General features: G+C 42.5%; 1 protein-coding gene across 2 annotated transcripts in view; it reads left to right on the top strand.

The window, feature by feature from the left end:
- hhat (hedgehog acyltransferase) overlaps window positions 1–20,207 on the top strand; it is a 21,545-nt gene extending 1,338 nt beyond the window's left edge. For both annotated transcript variants that reach the window (XM_086258986.1, XM_086258987.1), the window contains exons 2-12: window positions 33–181; window positions 272–336; window positions 572–685; window positions 774–968; window positions 1,929–2,141; window positions 2,459–2,636; window positions 4,290–4,440; window positions 6,213–6,248; window positions 8,698–8,899; window positions 9,359–9,503; window positions 19,177–20,207. In XM_086258986.1, the coding sequence (XP_086115112.1) occupies window positions 61–181; window positions 272–336; window positions 572–685; window positions 774–968; window positions 1,929–2,141; window positions 2,459–2,636; window positions 4,290–4,440; window positions 6,213–6,248; window positions 8,698–8,899; window positions 9,359–9,503; window positions 19,177–19,262 (1,506 nt within the window). In that variant the 5' untranslated portion in view covers window positions 33–60 and the 3' untranslated portion in view covers window positions 19,263–20,207. The remainder of the gene's footprint in view (window positions 1–32; window positions 182–271; window positions 337–571; window positions 686–773; window positions 969–1,928; window positions 2,142–2,458; window positions 2,637–4,289; window positions 4,441–6,212; window positions 6,249–8,697; window positions 8,900–9,358; window positions 9,504–19,176) is intronic.

Raw genomic sequence — 20,207 nt, 5'->3', positions numbered from 1 at the left:
TCTTGGTCTGTGGTCATTTTAATTTTTTTTAGGTATACGATAGCGGATTGACTTTCATTGATGGGATCCATATCTAAAGCCCAGTTGGCTCCCTTGCCAAGGACAGAGGTCCTTGTCTATTGGGTGCTTTCCTTGGGCTCTCATCTCTACTCTTTCTATCAACTTCACAGGTTCAGCAAAGGTATAGTAGAAATATGACTACTGAAATCTTAGTTAGATAAAATGAGAAAAAATAAATAAATAAAGCTGTTATATCCTGTTTTTGGCCCAGAGTATGAAGTGGGATTAGAGAGAGAATTCCAGTTGGAAAAGGGCCTTGTTAAAGGTTTTAAAAGGGTAAGTTCAGTGCTGAATTGATAGAAAGCCATGTCTGAACCAACAGACTAGATTTTAAGACTTATAGTGTACTAAAGGTTTGTGGTAATTTCCAGTTAATTTTAAATTTAGAATAACAAAGTAATAATTTTAATTTAATCGATGCATAGAAATAAAATACCTTAACAGATTTGCATTGTTTAAAGCTGCTTTTGAACAGGTTTCAGGTGTTATAAGTGCATTGTTTTGTTATCAGGACCCTTTAGATTTTGAGTGGAATTTTTGGACTGACTGGGCTAAGCACTCTTTACTGTGGACTCTGATTGGTCATGCTGTCTTATCAAGATTAACCAGCATCTTTTACCCCAAGGTATGAAGCTGTTGCTACAGTAATCTTTAAATATAATATAGGTGGCAAACAGTTTAATCCCACACATTTTTATGTGTTTTTCCATCAGCTTAGAGTGCCAGCACTTGCGATATATGGCTTCTTAGCAGCCAGCAGTGTTTTGGGGATTAAAGGTGTGAGTGTGCTGCTGGTACATCTGGGCTTGTCCTTTTCTATGGCCCAGCTGCGAAAGCCCGCTCTGTCGTGGGCATGTAACCTGCTGCTGCTCTACACACCTCATATCAACGAACTTCAAGACATCCAGGTGGGTTGACTTGGCTTTAACTCCTACAATAAATCTTTTCCTGTATGCTTGTAGGTGTTCTGAACACCTACAAAGCAACACCTAGTTCAAAAACTAACACAAAAATAGTAACTTTGACTGCATCAACAACAAACCACAGACTGTTCTGCAAAAACTGTTTTATTTCTACATTGGTATTCGCAGACAAACACAAAGCCACTAAATCCTACACAAGGGGCTTGTGTAGGATTTAGTGATATCTGCCAGTGAGTGTTTTTTTTGTCCCATCCGTTTCTACTGTGTCCCACTGTAGAAACAGTGGCAGACTAATCCATCTGTAGATATGAAGAGATCATTGTAAGATGGTAAAAACACAGCAGTTCTTATTTCCAGGAGATTATATGTCCTTTAAAACATGAAAAAAATATTTTTCAACTGCTGTCCCAGCTGTCATGGGGCAAAAGGCAGGGTATATGCTGGACAGTTTACCAGCCCATGACAGGGCTTTATAAAATATATAAATAATAATGTTAAACTAGTTTTTTTGTAAAAACCTTTTGTTATTCTGTAGCAGCATGATATCCAGTTACAATTTGAAAACTTCCTTTATCCTTGTGATTGTTACTAGATGTCATATTTGCCAAGAACACAAGAGGGCGCAAAATACTAAGGGAACCATTTGGTCACTTGCCTCCTTTCTACAGAATATCCAGATCACATGGTTAGGGTAAATTTATTTTGAGTATATTTATCTAACAGATCAATTTCCTACATGATAAATGATAAATAGAAATAATTTCAGATAAAATGCAAACATTTAGATTCATTTTTAATGTTACTTAACCATTTCACTATAGTCCACTTATACTGTATAAATAAATAGAATATATATTTAGTGTCTATCTTAGTGCTGTTACTACTAATGCAATGATTTTGATGGAATGCGTCATATGTAATTGGCCTTCCCACTGTATTACACAGAGAGGCTGGTATGAGAGTGATGAGGAGCACTATCTGCTGCTCTTCAGTGTTGCTGTTTGTGGTCTGCGCTTCATCAGCTTCAGCCTGGAGCACTGCTGGAGCCCTGAAGACCAATGCAGTATTGTGCAGCTTTGCTGGCTGTTTTCGTATACCTTCTATCATCCTTTTTTCTATAATGGACCCATTATAACCTACAAAAACTACATTGAGCAGGTAAGAGACATCAAAGCATTCTTCTAGATTAAACTGAGAATCAAATTTTCCTCTTTGTTTTTTTTTTATCTGCAAGAGACTGAAGCTGATTGGTGCTCCTGAGAGCAGATCTCCCTTTTACAGTACAAAAGAGCAGTAACATCACATGTTCACTTATTTTTTTAATCAGCTTATCTTTTTTGTCGTAGTTTTGTACTTATCCTTACATTATGTGTTGCCTCTTTTACTACAACCCTGAGATTTTTTTTGGGTGGGGCTGTGTGAATGAAGATTCACCTGGCAGTCCTTAATAACATGCTCTCTTGCTCCACTAACAGATGCAGAAGTCTGCGGAGGAAAGTAACAGGGATGAATCTGCCCTTAGTTACTTGGTGCTCAGATTAGGACGGATCATTTTGTGGTGGTGTATTGCAGAATACATGATCCACGTCATGTACATGCACTCCATCCAGTCTAATGAGACCTACATAGAAATTCTTCCTCCTTGGGCCTTAGGCAAGTCTTGATACTCTGTTTTTTTCCACCAACAGCACAGCTTTCTTAAAATTTAAACTTTACATTTACCTACTACATGCTACCACCACAGGATTATGTAAGTTTTAAAACGTTCTCATATATGTGTGTATTTGTTTGTTTTTGATATAATAGTTTATTTGCACTTAAATTAAATATAAGCCCACTCTAAATTAGCAGAGCTGGTCTCTGACATGCACATAGAGTCAGATATACAGTTTATGCAGGTGGTTGTCTAAAATGTCTTTCATAAATTTTTTGAATGTTAAGCAAAAATTGGTAACATGAATTTTAAAACACCTCTTGGATTATGAGCTTATGTCGAAGATGATATAATAGAGAAAAAACCACACTTGAGTAATCCAAGGTTACTGGTTATATGTTAAACCTGCACTACATCTGGTTTATACCACAAACGTCTGGGCAGTCGTGTTGTTGCAATATGAGCACAGTTTGCTTATTGACACAAGCGAATTGGTGCCATCTAATCCTTCATTTCTTTATATTTTGCTTCCAAGAAGCCACACTTTCTTGTAAGTGGTATTTTAAAGCAAATGTCTTGGGGCTTTCTGAAGGTCTGAAATACTTTGTTACTATTAGCCTGTTGCAAAAACATAATTTGTTCCAATTTTCTTCGTTCACTATATGAAAAATGCCAAGTTTGACACACATAAAATATTATTTCTGCAACAAGGAGATTCCTAAAAAGCTGTTCGCTAGACAATTGCCATATCTGAAAATTTGAAGAAATTGGACAAGTGACCTAAAATCACTATACTGCAGATGAACAAAAAGGTCATATCCTTAAGAAATTGGAAACAAAATCCAGCAAAGGACCTAAGAGATGCTTCTGGACCCGCAGTTGGTTTGTGTATTGTTTGTTGGCCATTATGTATGCCAAATTATACAAAAACTGGACTAAAATGGGGCGACTGTGGCTCAGGGGGTTGGGAATCGCATCTGTAACCGGAAGGTCGCCGGTTCGATCCCTGGGCTCTCTGTCCTGGTCGTTGTGTCCCTGGGCAAGACACTTTACCCTACTTGCCTACTGGTGTTGGCCAGAGGGGCTGATGGCACGATATGGCAGCCTGGCTTCTGTCAGTCTGCCCCAGGGCAGCTGTGGCTACAACTGTAGCTTGCCTCCACCAGTGTGTGAATGTGAGAGTGAATGAATAGTGGTATTGTAAAGCGCTTTGGGTGCCTTGAAAATTGCTATATAAATCCAATCCATTATTATTAGAAATCACTGATCTTATCTTATAGATCTTATTGAGTAATTAATCCAAATTTGAAATTTTTGGTTTAAATCGTTATAAATATGTAGAGAGGAGGTCAGGAGAGAGGTACAAGTGGAGGCTCTGTAATGGTTTGGGGCTGCATTTCAGCCAGTGTTGTCAAAAAAGTTGATGGAATTGTGAAGAAAGGAAGAAATGAAGTTTAGATCAAGACCTTTGGACAATAAGATGACTGGAAAACCTGTGGAACAAACAAATCACATCTAATCCTCCTTTCCCATATATCTTTTGAGTTTTTACTATAAATATAACACTGGCCTAACATACGTTTGAGGATTATATAGAACTTTTTTACAATAAGAACTTTTGATTTCACCACCTACTTTCATTTTTGTCACAGGTGGTCTTGCTCTAGCTGTCGTCCAGTTCTTCTATGTGAAGTATCTGGTACTGTTCGGCCTTCCATCCATGCTCGCTACTTTGGATCAGCTGGTTCCCCCCAAGCTTCCCCGTTGTGTCAGCATCATGTACAGTTTCACAGGCATGTGGAGGTAAGACAGTGGAATCAATTCTGGGAAACCACAGTGATAGAATAACAAACATAGTACTATACTGGTCTTTCAGCTTTGCTAAATATTCCCTTTACTAGAAAAGCTACCTTTCCTCATGTCCTTAAATTAAAACAAAGTCATTTATTGTCAAGTTTCAAAGTGGGCGCAGAAAATAGTTTCATTTTATGTTGTTAATAGTAAGAACAACAGGTTATCCTACACAAGATCACCTGAAGATCATTCTTTCAGACTCATCATAATGATAAGCACATGTTAAGCTATTATTTTTAGGCCAATTTGTTTTCTTTAATTCATAATCAGCAGGTTTGTTGCAGTGTTTCTTAGACAGCAGGGACATTATGAAACAAACTGAAACCTTGTAGAGTAAAACCAAAAGCTTTAATAATTGAGTTTTACTTGTGTGTCAGTTAAAGGAACCTGGATATTTCTGGTTTATTATTATTTTACGCAGTGCTGTGTAATTGTAAGAAACAGGAAAGATGCTTTGATTTTTTTCTGTTTCGTGGTTTAAAATGTGCTCGTATTGAATTATTTCTGTCACAATGAGCGGAAAAAATAATAATAACTTGTCTTTTCACTTATTTTTTCAATTAAAATGGAAACTAGTCTAATAGATCTATTCCTAGTTTATACTGAAGGGGTCACAATTGCTCAAGTTAATGAACATGCAAAGGAAAACGCTTGTTACAAGGGACAAGGAATCTTATTCAGCAGGTATTTCATTAACAAAAACAATAACACACTGTGTATAAGTATATAAATAAGGATGAACATTTGTGCTATTGTGCTGTTAGTATTTAGACTTTGCCACTTCAGAAAATCTCTTTATGTATTTATATAGTGCAAAATATACATTCATTTCATCTTATCTATTACAAGCTTATACAGTGCAGTTATTTGTTGTTTAGCTCTTAAATGATTCACCTTTATGAATCATACAGGTTTCATGTGTATGATGATGGCAGGTTTTACTTCCTTTTTATGGTTTAAGGTTAAGGGTAGACAGTTGAAACAACTCTTCATATCTTAAAAATAAATCCTCAAAAGTAATAATCATCATCACAATGAAGTTGAATTAACATCTCTCTACAAGAGCTTATATCCTGCATCAAGGGACGCTTTACTGCAGGACCATTTTAGCTTGCCGTATAAACTAGCAGCTTATTATAGCAGTGGGCAGTTTTTAAACAGAACAAACATACCATTAAGTGCAAACCTTGAACATATTGCCATCTGCAACAAAAGGAGCGACTCAAATTGGGTTTAGATCCTGGTTATAAATTACCAGAGTATCCCAGCAGTTTGTCACTTTCTCCCAGTACAATCAGTCTTGTTCCCAAATGTAATTAACAGTGAGAAATTCCCCATATTTAGAGTACAAAAAGCTGAGCTAGAAGGCTGTGTGTTGGTATTACAGTAAAAAAACGAGAAAAAAAAACAGCTGTAGGAAAAACGGACCAGTGTGCTGACACTGATGCACTCCAATCGAGCCTGTGTGTGTGCGCTGGTCGAATTCACTGATGGATTGCATAAAGCTATCCATCAACATTGCTGATGAAACAATTCCAGTTATAGACTGAGCCAAATCTAATCTTCTTAATGACAAAGAGGAAGCACATAAACACAAATGTGTAAACATACTTATTGCGCAGGTCTCAGTTTATATGAAGCCCAGTGCTCAGCTGGTTCTTACTCAATGATATATTATTATTATGTAAATTTGTGACTCAATGTATTTTTTTCACTCTTAGGCACTTTGATGAAGGGCTGTATCGATGGCTCATCAGGTAAGAGGCACTTCAGCGATGGACTGACTAATTCCAATGTTAATGCATACTTAAAATGAGAAATGTCATCCTAATCAAGTAATGCCTCAAGAATATCTGCCTATCTGCATCCATTTATTTGTCTGTCTTTATCTATGTCTGTCTTATCTAATATTTGGAATACTTTTGTATCGCATCTGTTATCTATTATGCAGTTAAAGAGCTTATTTCCTGTGGGGCATTGAACCTGTCAGCTGAATAACCTTAAAAAAAACATGCCATTCTCCTGCTGCCTGCCCACATTTTTCATCACAATGGATAAGGATGCTGCATTTGCATGTAGGCTTTCTCATGATTATGAGGTTGCATGTTGTTGGTGAACAGTTCCTCTATTGTGGCGCTGCCCGTGCACCCTGGAGAAATGCCTCCTTGTTTAATATGTGCATTTGTAATTTGCACACTTGTACTTTGGACAACACATTATTGGTTTGTTCGCTTTTAATGATGCACACTTGGCTGAATGCAGCCTATTGGGAGTTTATGGTTTGCTTGGTGGAGGCAGGTTGCTACATTAAGGCAACGCTACAGTTGCATGGTTGTCAGAAAACACAGTGGAAATGTTCCCCTGTCTTGGTTATTATTTGCTAATTAGGGTTTTATTTTTTTCTCAGTTGTGTGACGGGTACAGTATGACGGTGCATGTGTACATCTACTTTTATGAAAGAATGCATATTAGAGATTTAAAATGGCTCCAATTAATTTGCTAGAGATCCCAGAATTTAAATTGCAAATGCAAGTTTCCATTTTAATTTGTGCCCATTGGAAATTGTTTTCTCCTGCCTAATGGCATCAGTTGCAATTATCCTACCGCAGATGCAAAATGATACCCATGACATAATGCCCCCGACGTTCCTTCTTGCAAAAGTGCTTTTAAAGAGGTTTTAATGCAGTTCTGAAATTCAGTTGAAATTGTCTGAAGAGCGTTAGATGAGTGCGTAGGTGTTAAATGATGTACTCTACATGACTCACTGACACCCCGTCTCCCTGGGCAGCTAAGTGGCTCATTCTTCGCCATTCCATTGCGCTTTTCCTGTCTGTGTGCCACTGTCTCTCAGGTTCTCCATTTCACTCGCATTTAGTTATTGCCCAACAAAAGAGCTCTCACTGGGTTATTGATTGAATTATTGCAGCTACACACGAGCAGAAGCATTTGATCTCACACCTTAGTAAATATTGGTTGCAAATATGTAAGTGGGGGAATAGGTTGGGTATGGTGCAAGGTTAGAAATTAACTTCGGTTTTTAGTGGATTTAAAGCAAAACCGATTAAGTAAGCTGCATGCCTACACAACAACAATATATACTACACTCTTTAATTCCTAATGACAGTCGATAAAACCTGTGAGCATGTTGTAGTCTGCACCACCTGCTTGGATTAATCAGGTGTTACATAACACATTGATTAATCAGAGATTAATGTACAGCATGATATTATCATATTTTGAAAAACATCTGTTTAGAATCCATCTACATCCAAATGAATGTATTAGATGGATAGATACTCTGCATGTTTAGGTATTCAGTTTCCTCTGGCTCTGACAATCTGGTACCTTTCCATCTGTTTTCGCACCTACTTTCATCCTCAATATGGCCGAGCTGGCCACTCTATTTCAGGCTTAGAAAATGCTGGCTCATCTTTCAGGAACATTGATTAGCCACAGGGTGGCTGAGATAATGAGTTCCCAGCTCAGCAACACTGCACACAATGATTTGTTTGTTAAGTGTGTTGGAGTGATATAGCATGTTCAGACTCTTGTCAGTACCTCTGGGACAGACAAGGTTCTCGCAGTATCTGAGGCAATTTTTCTTCACAACATGCTCTGCATTTGATAACGACTGGACGCTATTCACATCGAGTGTGTTATCACATGAGGTGCTATTTTTATACCACATGGAACGTAATCTAATCTAAACCACAAAAATGAACTGCAGGAGCTGTGCTATAGCTTTACTGTTTGATGAATTACCTCATGAGAATTGTCGCTCTTTTATTTAACTGTGTATCCTCACAGTTTATTAACTGATATACTTAAGTCAGAACCAGGAGCAAAAGTGCGCTAAAGTGTTGAATAATACAGAATTTGTACGTTTGACAGTGGGTTAAATGTGTGTGAATCATAAAAAAACACTTAAAAACATTAACCCTCCTCCAGAGTTGTTAATAGGTTGATTGATATTCTCTGGTTTGCCTCTATTTTTGCAACTAGACGTCAAAGCCATGTTTAAAAGTAAAATCAGCATGACCACGCAGTTTTTTCTGGTTCTGATTAATCCAAAATGCATTGTGGTGCCATTTTTACACTTGCAATGTTTTGCAGTGGTTAGTCTTTACACAGGTTAGAATCCCCTTTTTTATTCATTCTGTTGACACTGGATTGCTGTTATTTTTATGACATGTACTCGTGTTTCAGATACATCTATGTTCCACTGGGAGGTTCACGCCATGGTCCTCTTTGCAAAATGTTTTCCACTGGTGTTGCGTTCGGATTCGTCTGCCTCTGGCACGGTGGACATGACTTCTTACAGTACTGGGCCCTGATGAATTGGGCTGGAGTTCTGGTGGAAAATTCTCTGAAGTCTCTCTTTGCCTCGACCTTTATTCACTCCGTAGTTGTAAGTTTGAAATCCATTGACGGTGCTAAAACATTAGGAGGTTTAAATTACCTACTAAGTCTTTCATTTAAGATGTGTGGATGTAATAAAAATCTCTCCTGCAGTCAGAAATAAAGAGGTCATATTATGTTATTTAGTGAGAGATGATGCCTAGAGAGGGTACACTAATTACAGACTGGAGACAAACTGGCTGGATCTTGTCACATCTAATGGGGAAGTACACTTAACCTCAAATATTCATGTTAGTAAAAGCCTGTTCCCAATTGCTTCTTTGGCCATAGCCTTGGGAGATGGTTCATGTTCTCAATATAGTGCTCATATCTGATGGCACACCGTGAAATCCACCTAGTTTATGGTCACACAGTTCATTTGTGCCAGGTGCCTCTCTGTTCCTTCTGCCATGTACAATAGAAATGTCTTGTGGTTCGCCTCTTAGTATTTATTTTTCTGATTTCCCAGGAGCAGAATTTCTCTGCGGCGATGAAAAGGCGATGCATCGCCCTTGTCTTTGCCTTCTCCACTGCTATGCTCATCCTTTCTAATCTGGTGTTCCTTGGGGGAATACATGTTGGCAGAATCTTCTGGAAGCGTGTCTTCATTCACGGTAAATTGCTTTCCACAACATTCACTCAGTGGGAATTGCGTGTGGCTTTATTTTGCAGGATTGTTTCAGCTGGCATTTGTACATTCTCCTGTGTGGATTATCAGCCATGTGCTCCTTTTAATTTGACAGCTGAGTTGCATTGTAGGTCATCACATGTTTGCCCTCAGCGGTGAAAGCAGCTAAATATTGTTTTTCCTAAAGCAACAGAGCGAAGCCAGCCAGTATGTACTAGAAAATAAAATCGGAAATAAAATATAAGAAATCATTAAAAATTTTGCTTCTCTGTAGGTTTGTGTATTTAACAGTTTTTCTAATTTAATTAATCTGCACAGGCGAATAAAGAGACATCTGCTTATGTGGTTGTGCCAGGACCTATTTTTCTCCCAGTGTCTCTTTTTTTGGCTCATTGGATACCTAAAGAAAGATGGCAGCGCCTCTTGAAGCCTGTCTAGTTACGATAAGCAGTCTGAGCTGCACTCGCTGCTGGGCTGGGAGCACAGTCGGTACAAAAAAGCCCATCAGTGGAATGTCACATCATCAATATTGTATATTAACCAAAACTTTAATGTGGAATTTTAATTGAGTTGAATATGAGTTTACTCATTTATATCGCTAAAATGTGGCAAACATAGAGGCTGATTAAAAGTCCAAAATGTAAATTTTTATTCAAAGCCGGCAGAGGTCAAAGACAGTAAAGCAAGCAGCCCTGCAAAGGATCCAGAAGAAGAGCAGGCAAACACTAAATCCAATTGTCAGTCACAAAGGAGACAAACACAAAAAGATAAGAAGGAATAAGACAATCTGGCAGAGATCTGTGGAAACTGACAAGTGTATCTATATAAAAACTGTTGGGTGAGTCGCTGATTTAACACGGGAGAGAAACGGGGAACAGGTGTGGAAGATGACACAAGAAAAACTAATAAGGCAGTGGCAAATAGAAATAAAATTACCGCAGGAAGTAAAACAGACAAGAAGCAGTGATTACAAAATAAAACAAGCAATAGCTTGAACCAAAACATGACATTTATCCACTTATGAGCAGCAGTGGAAGCTGTACTACAACAACAACAACATTTCTACCCTGTAAAGTTTGTACAAGTGTTGGATGTTAGGAAACAGCTGCTTAATTGCTTCATTATCTCTTTTTCTTTCTTTCCAGCTCTTTCTTTGACTCTACTAACTCCTGAGGGAAATAAGTGAATCTTTAGCTGCTAAATGCATTTACCAGCGAGTCCCAGACTGTGCCAGTGTGCTTATGTTTGGTGCTGAAACTATGGTTTACACTGTGCTCATGAGAGCTGAAAACAGTTGCCTGCTGTTTAAAATAGGATTTTAAAAGGAACTTGAAGAGATGAAAGTTGTTACTAAGCTGATCTATGTAGTGCCAGGGACGTTTTTAAAAAAAAAAAAGACAGATTGTTGTTTTCATTCATTTAAAAAATACATATATATTGATGTGAAGATCACTAGTATTGATGTGAGTGGTTTACTGTTAGATTTAAAGGTTGTGTAATATCACCCACGAATGCCATGGCAAGAGGTAAACTCAGGTAACAGATAAAGGGCAAAAGACCGTCTTTCTATTTCATGCTGATTTTAGTTCATGTTGTGCAGTGAGTGTAAATCCACAAACTGAAGCACTTCTTTATTACTTTTCTTTATTACTATTTATTATTTTAGCATTTCTGTTTATACCACAGTCTGTGGGATCTTAAAGTCAAACCTAAGCAGTCTGACAGGGTATTTTCCAGTCACCACTTAAGCTTCAATGTTACAGTAAAATTTTGTTGGAGGCAGCAAATGGTGCATAACTTTACACCTCCTCTAGCACTCCTGACCTCCTTCGTGCTCACAAGACTGTAGTCTCGGTGTAAATAAGTTAAGAGGAACCTAAAAATAAGTGCATGGTGTTTGAAAATACCATTTCAGTTGTGAATTATTCAGAGCAAGAGCTGCGCAATAGCTGAGAATCTCAGTTTGCTTTTATGGGGATTTATTAAGATCATTGAAATGCTAAAAAAAAAAAAAAAAAGACTGGAAAATTAGAAATACATGATTTAACAAATCACTTAATAAGCTCGGTTCTTTCACTGATTACATGTGTTTTTGCACTTTAAATTGAGATATAATGGTTCCAGCAGAAACGCCTGAGGCAGTTACTTGTGTCTGCGTGTGTCCTCACAGGAAACTGCAGAGAGGGAGCTGTGGTTTCATTAACATGAGTGTCTGGGATTGTGAGTGGTGCAGGCAGTAGTGTAATTGCTCCCTGACCTTTCTGGCAAAATGTACAACAAACAATTTTCTGAACACACTGTGTGTCTTAAGTTGTTTGTGTTAACAGTGTCCCCTTGAGTCTTGCACCTGAAAGCCCCCATGTACTCTAAAGTTACAACTAAGAGACAGACCAAGTTTTAATTCAAGAGCACACAAACACAGCAAAAAGTACCACTGCACTGTTATGTGTGGGGGGTTTTTTTTGTTTGTTTATTGCATGCACAAATGTGCTGATGACATCTTCACTGTTACCCAAGGAGTACTTTTTGTGTTTCATTTTTAACTGCAAAGATTCCTTAAAGCTCAATTTAAGGCACATGAAGTCCTAAAAATGGCAATATTTCCCCTTAGAACATTTACCTAACATTGGTAGAATTGCTATATATTTACTTTAGGCAACAAACGTGTGTTGTTCCCAATTTTAGCACATTCTTTTATTGTCTAAATAATAATGGTACTTTCTGGGAAGAAACACAAGTCCCTTCTGGGGTTGCGTCAGGAGGGACATCCAACATAAAAATCCTGCCAAAGCAAACATGCGGCGCTACCCACTGTGGTCGGCTTAGCAGATGACTCCCCGCATTTCATTTTACCATAGACTTTTACACCAGCTGTCCTTCTTATTTCAACCCTTCCAAGGATTTATATCTCCTCCAAAGCTTGAAGCAGAAATCTTTTGTGTGTTAGGCCAGGTTGTTAACCACTACACTGTTAAGCCATAGTATTAGTGTACCAGGTGTAACAATTGAGTTTAACATCCAGGCATCCATGAAAACGGAATTTATGACATTTAACGGAGTTAGAAGTTAGCAGGAAGTTAGCTCGCTAGCTTCTATCTAAATACAATATAGCATGTTCTGACTACGGGGTTTTGGAAACAAATTAAAACGTACAGCTCTGTTATCACTTCCAACATAAATGAAGACAGAAAACTAAACAGCAGTGACGTTTGTAGGGTTACTGAAGTTTGGCTATCTGGTATATAATGATGTGCTACGTGACCGCTAGCGACACAGCTATGTTAGCATAATATAAACAAGCTAACTTTTTTTCCACTCGATAAAAGTTAACGTGAGTGTTCTCGGTGGTCAGGAACAAATGTAATCGCATGGCAGGATGCTGTAAAAGGACCAAACTTCAGCCAGGAGAACAACTGAGATAATCCATCCACATACACTCAACAAAAATATAAACGCAACACCTTTGTTACTGCTCCCATTCCCCATGGGATGGACGTAGAGACCTAAAATTCAATCCAGATACACAATATAACCATCCCTCCCAAACAGTGGTCACAAATCAGTCCAAATGTGTGGTAGTGGGCACATCTGCTATATTGAGATAATCCATCCCACCTCACATCACATCACATCAGGATGCTGATCTGACATCATGAGTAGTGCACAGGTGTACCTCAGACTGTCCACAACAAAAGGCCACCCTGGAATGTGCAGTTTTGTCTCACAGCAAAATGCCACAGATGCCACAAGCAATGAGGGAGCGTGCAATTGGCATGCTGACAGCAGGAATGTCAACCAGATCTGTCGCCCGTGCATTGAATGTTCATTTCTCAACCATAAGCCGTCTCCACAGGCGTTTCAGAGAATATGGCAGCACATCCAACCGGCCTCACAACCGCAGACCTCGTGTAACCACACCAGCCCAGGACCTCCACATCCAGCAGGTTCACCTCCAAGATCGTCTGAGACCTGCCACCCAGACAGCTGCTGGAACAATTGGTTTGCACAACCAAACAATTTCTGCACAAACTGTCAGAAACAGTCTCAGGGACGCTCAACTGCATGCCCGTCATCCTCATCGGGGTCTTGACCTGACTCCAGCTCGTCGCCGTAACAGACTTGTGTGGGCAAATGCTCACATTCGATGGCGTCTGGCACGTTGGAGAGGTGTGCGCTTCACGGATGAATCATGGTTCACATTGTTCAGGGCAGATGGCAGCTGAGAATGTCCCAGTTCTTGCATGGCCAGCATACTCACCGGACATGTCACACATTGAGCATGTTCGGGATGTGCTTGACCGGCGTATACGACAGCGTGTACCAGTTCCCACGAATATCCAACAACCTCGCACAGCCATTGAAGTGGAGTGGACCAACATTCCACAGGCCACAATTGACAATCTGATAGACTCCATGCGACGATGTGTTGCACTGCATGAGGCAAATGGTGGTCACACCAGATACTGACCGGTTCTGGGTCCCCAGACCCCCAATAGCGCAAAAAACTGCACATTCCAGGGTGGCCTTTTGTTGTGGGCAGTCTGAGGTACACCTGTGCACTACTCATGATGTCAGATCAGCATCCTGATGTGGCACACCTGTGAGGTGGGATGGATTATCTCAATATAGCAGATGTGCCCACTACCACACATTTGGACTGATTTGTGACCACTGTTTGGGAGGGATGGTTATATTGTGTATCTGGAATGGATTTTAGGTCTCTACGTCCATCCCATGGGGAATGGGAGCAGTAACAAAGGTGTTGCGTTTATATTTTTGTTGAGTGTATGAGGTTAGTCATTCATATACTGCTGCATGGGATGGGTTGTAGTTACATCCTAAGGTTTTAAAAACTGAGCTTAAATAAATGATTAGCGGTAATAAAAGCCGAGGGAGGTCCACAGTGATCACTGACTGTTTTAGGAGCTTTTTGAGATTAAATAGAAGAAAATACAAAACATTAAACATGTTAACAACACAAAAGCCATATTAAACAGACTACTTTAGGCCCGGAAGTAGGATTCGTCACGTCATCACTTAACAACCGGATAGAGTTGCTAAGCTAGCAATGGCTAGTTAGCTTTGTTAGCTGGGTGAATCCATAATCCACTGATAGGAAATGGGACAGAGTCCATAGAAAAATGACTGAGTGACTGTCAGTGGTAGGAAAACAATCACATTTTCCTCTACTTCTCCCTTTCTAGTGATATTATATAAACAAAGAGGTGAAAAAAAGAGATAACCTACAATTTTTAAGTTTCTTCTTTTATCTGAAAAGTTGTTCTGGTCATCAGTTGGTTTTATTTTGTTTTTAGATTTTAGTTGCCTGCAAAAAACATTGCGAATAATCAAGAAGAAACGAAAGCACCGAATACCATCCATCCATCCATCCATCTTCATCCGCTTATCCGAGGTCGGGTCGCGGGGGTAGCAGCCTAAGCAAAGAGGTCCAGACCTCCCTCTCCCCAGCCACCTCCTCCAGCTTGTCCGGGGGAATACCAAGGCGTTCCCATGCCAGCCGAGAGATATAATCTCTCCAGCGTGTCCTGGGTCTGCCCCGGGGCCTCCTCCCGGTGGGACATGCCTGGAACACCTCGCCCAGGAGGCGCCCAGGGGGCATCCTTGCCAGATGCCCGAACCACCTCAGCTGGCTCCTTTCGATGTGGAGCAGCAGCTGCTCTACTCTAAGCCCCTCCCGGATGGCCGAACTTCTCACCCTATCTCTAAGGGAGAGGCCAGCCACCCTTCGGAGGAAGCTCATTTCCGCCGCTTGTATCCGCGATCTCGTTCTTTCGGTCACTACCCACAGCTCGTGGCCATAGGTGAGGGTAGGGACGTAGATCGACCGGTAAATTGAGAGCTTCGCTTTTACACTCAGCTCCCTCTTCACCACGACTGACCGGTGCAGTGTCCGCATTACTGCAGCCGCAGCCCCAATCCGTCTGTCGATCTCCAGCTCCCTTCTCCCATCACTCGCGAACAAGACCCCGAGATACTTGAACTCCTCCACTTGGGGCAGGAACTCATCCCCGACCCGGAGTGGGCACTCCACCCTTTTCCGGCTGAGAACCATGGCCTCAGATTTGGAGGTGCTGATCCTCATTCCCGCTGCGTTACACTCGGCTGCGAACCGCTCCAGTGCGAGCTGGAGGCCCTCACCCGATGAAGCCAACAGAACCACATCATCCGCAAAAATCAGAGATGAGATTCTGAGGCCACCAAAGCGAAAGCCCTCCGCCACTTGGCTGCGCCTAGAAATCCTGTCCATAAAAATTATGAACAGAACCGGAGACAAAGGGCAGCCCTGGCGGAGCCCATCACCCACCGGGAACGAGTCCGACTTATTGCCGGCAATGCGAACCAAGCTCTTGCAACGGTTGTATAGGGATTGAATGGCCCGTAGCAATGGGCCAGACACCCCATACTCGCGCAACACCTCCCACAGGACGCCCCGAGGGACACGGTCGAATGCCTTCTCCAGGTCCACAAAACACATGTAGACTGGTTGGGCAAACTCCCATGCACCCTCAAGTATCCTCGAGAGGACAAAGAGCTGGTCCAGTGTTCCGCGCCCAGGACGAAAACCGCATTGTTCCTCCTGTATCCGAGGTTCGACTAGCGGACGAACCCTCCTCTCCAGCACCCTGGCATAGACTTTCCCGGGGAGGCTGAGGAGTGTGATCCCCCTGTAGTTGGAACACACCCTCCGGTCCCCCTTCTTGAAGATGGGGACCACCACCCCGGTCTGCCAGTCCACAGGTACTGCCCCTGATCTCCACGCAACATTGCAGAGACGTGTCAACCAAGACAGCCCTACAACGTCCAGAGCCTTCAGGAACTCGGGGCGGACCTCATCGACACCAGGGGCTCTGCCACCAAGGAGTTGTTTAACTGCCTCAGTGACCTCGCCCCCGGAAATTGGTGGGTCACACCCCTCATCCCCAGACTCTGCTTCCTCCCCGGAAGACGTGTCAGTGGGATTAAGGAGGTCCTCGAAGTATTCCTTCCACCGCCCGACAATTTTCTCAGTCGACGTCAACAGCGCTCCGCCAGCACTATACACAGTGCAGGTAGAGCACCGCTTTCCCCTCCTGAGACGCCTGACGGTTTGCCAGAATCTCTTCGAGGCAGTCCGAAAGTCTTTTTCCATGGCCTCTCCGAACTCCTCCCACACCCGAGTTTTTGCTTCAGCCACTGCCCGAGCCGCATTCCGCTTGGCCTGTCGATACCTGTCGGCTGCCTCCGGAGTCCCACAGGCTAACCAAGCCCGATAGGCCTCCTTCTTCAGCCTGGTGGCTCCCTTCACCTCTGGTGTCCACCATTTGGTTCGGGGATTACCACCACGGCAGGCACCGACCACCTTGCGGCCGCAGCTCAATGCAGCAGCTTCGGCAATGGAGACGCTGAACATGGTCCATTCGGACTCAATGTCCCCAGTCTCCCTCGGAATGCTGTTGAAGCTCTGCCGGAGGTGTGCGTTGAAGATCTCGCGGACTGGGGCCTCTGCTAGACGTTCCCAGCACACCCTCACTACGCGTTTAGGTGCACCAGGTCTGTCCAGCGTCCTCCCCCGCCACCTGATCCAACTCACCACCAGGTGGTGATCAGTTGACAGCTCAGCCCCTCTCTTCACCCGAGTGTCCAGAACATATGGTCGCAGGTCTGGTGATACGATTACAAAATCGATCATCGACCTACGGCCTAGAGCATCCTGGTGCCACGTGCACTTATGGACACTCTTATGTTCGAACAGGGTGTTCGTTATGGCCAAACTGTGATTAGCACAGAAGTCCAATAACAAAACACCGCTCGGGTTCAGATCAGGGAGGCCGTTCCTCCCAATCACGCCCCTCCAGGTCTCGCTGTCGTTACCCACGTGAGCATTGAAGTCTCCCAGCAGGACAACAGAGTCTCCAGGTGGAGCACCTTCCAGCACCCCCCCCAGGGACTCTAAGAAGGCTGGGTACTCCGAACTGCCACTCGGCGCATAAGCGCAGATGACAGTCAGGACCCGTTCCCCGACCCTAAGGCGCAGGGAACAAACCCTCTCGTCCACCGGGAAAAACCCCAACGTACCGGCAGCAAGCCGAGGGGATATAAGAATACCCACCCCAGCCCGCCGCCTCTCACCAGGGGCAACTCCAGACTGAGACAGAGTCCAGCCCCTCTCCAGGAGACTGGTTCCAGAGCCCAGACAATGCGCAGAGGTGAGCCCAACTATATCTAGCCGGTACCTCTCAACCTCACGCACCAACTCAGGCTCCTTCCCCACCAGAGAGGTGACATTCCATGTCCCTATTGCCAGTCTTGGCAGCCGGGGGTCGGTCCGCCAGGGCCTCCGCTCCTGGCCGCCAGCCGGCTCACAATGCACCCGACCCCTATGGCGCCTCCTGCGGGTGGTGGGCCTGCGGGAGGATGGGCCCATGTCTCCTCTTCGGGCTGTGCCCGGCCGGGCCCCATGGACTAAGGCCCGGCCACCAGACGCTCGCCCTCGGGCACCCTCCCCGGGCCTGGCTCCAGGGCGGGGCCCCGGTAACCCTATCCCGGGCAGGGTAAACTGTTCCCTCGATATTCTTTTCATGGGGGTCTTCTGAATCGCTCTTTGTCTGGTCCCTCACCCAGGACCAGTTTGCCATGGGAGACCCTACCAGGGGGCAAAAGCCCCCAGACAACATAGCCCCTGGGATCCCTGGGACACACAAACCCCTCCACCACGATAAGGTAGCGATTCAAGGAGGAGGGTAGCGATTCAAGGAGGAGCACCGAATACATTTTTAAAAAATACAATCAGTTCCAACATATTTCTGAAGTTATATTTGGCTAGTAGTGTTTCTTTCAACTTTGCCTTTCTACTATGTTAGTTGTTGGCCACATTAAAGATTGGATAACTGGCTGGAGAACATATTTCACACTGAGGGTGTTAATGAAATGCAGATACCTGCAAAGGCAAAACACTGGGGTGTCTTGGCTCATAATGTACATGTAGGCTAGAGGGCTTTAAATAATGAATAAACAGGTGAGAAAGGCTTCATATAATGATAGCTTATGTGAAAATGGTTATACCCAATGTGATTAATAATTAGTTCATATTTACTAAAACATCAAGGCTTTTCTTAAAGATGGTTGCAATCAGACAGAAACGCACTATGCATACTACACAACACAAAACTTATCCTCCGTGCGCCATTAAAATATTTTGCATCATAATAAAGCTTTTCTGGCCTCAGCTCATGTAACCTTTTTTTTACGCAGACAGAAAACTGACAGTACAGCTGTGCATAAAGCAGCCAGTGTGTGCGTGAATTAGATTTTGGCATGAATAGAAAAGAATAGACCATTGAAAAGCATTGTGGGTGCAGGTGCAGGTTACTGAGATAATCTGGAGGCAGGCCAGTTGGGGAGGAGGTGCAGACGGCTGTCCTTACCTGCCTGCACGACCCTCGGAGAAACAGCTAAATATAGAAAAAGGAGGGAAAAAACGTAACATGATGCAGTATGGCACAGGGAAATGAGCAAACCTACTCACTTAGCATATACTTTTAAGCTGCGTTTAAGCTTCATTCATAATTAAATAACTGACAACAACACATAGACTGCATTATCCAGATAGTTTGTAAATCGAAAAACATGCAAATATATTTGCTTTCTTTTTGTTTCAGGCTGGTCTACCATGGCCCCACCAATGCTAGCTTTCCTCTACTGCTATGCTCAGATTGGACTTGAGTGGACTCCTCACCCACCGTGAGTCACCTTGACTTAAGAGCAGTGACTGAGAATCCCTGCTACTGGACAGATACAACAACCTGCTGACTCCACTGCCTTGCTCTCACCAGCCAGAGTCTCACTGTGGTGGACCTGGCTCATAGCCACACAACCTGTCCAAACCTGGCTGAAGTACAGCTGAGCAGCCACTTTCCAAAACCCGCAAGTCTGCACAAAATTTGTCTGTAAGCTGATACTTACAGAGAAAGTTTTCTGAACTTTGGGTGAAATGTAAGTGCACCCAAACTGTAATAAAATTGCTGAAAATTTAGGGCAGTCTGTAATAGCAGCTCTGAGGCAGTAAGCTAGATGAAATCACTGCTATTCTAAGAAACTGTAAAAGAAAATGTGGACTCTGAATCTCTCTCTTGGTTATATGACTTTGACAAGGTATTGCTTGGAGTTGCAGGAAGCTGAAGAAAGTACCGTCTTCCTGTAGCTCTCCACAAAAAACAATCAGATGTAGACGGTTGACAAAAAAAGCATATCCAACTGCAGCCTTTGATTGAAAACACTAATCCTGTTGATTATCAGTTTATTACATCTGGGATGTAATAAATGACAAGCTGTTTTTGGCTTATTTGTTGTTACACACTAAATCACCTTTCATTTCCAAAATGTCAACATAACAACTAAATTTAGACAAAAGTAAAATCTCATTTTGTTGCAAAACTCATCTGCCATCTGTCCAAATCTGTCAAGTACTTGGTCATCAAGGACTGTCAGAATGTGCCTGCTCAGTCAAAGCAATGTGATTAACACTGAGGGTTATGAAACAGCAGAGGAGTCCAATCCATTTGTGCTTTACTGTAAAGCTTTTGTTTCAAGGGGGTTTTGCAAGTCATAGGCTGATTACACATGTGAGAGTGACACTGCTGAATAATGTGCATTAGAGCTGATAGATGTTGTTGTTGTTGTGTGTGTGTGT

This window comes from Aulonocara sp. 'chitande type north' Nkhata Bay, linkage group LG13 (assembly GCF_057382095.1).
Source record: "Aulonocara sp. 'chitande type north' Nkhata Bay isolate Kocher_YH1m ecotype deep benthic linkage group LG13, A_spYH_male_GT1.1, whole genome shotgun sequence".
Taxonomy (NCBI): Eukaryota; Metazoa; Chordata; class Actinopteri; order Cichliformes; family Cichlidae; genus Aulonocara; species Aulonocara sp. 'chitande type north' Nkhata Bay.
Note: the sequence above shows the minus strand (reverse complement) of the source record. Positions and strands in the feature narration are given on the sequence as shown.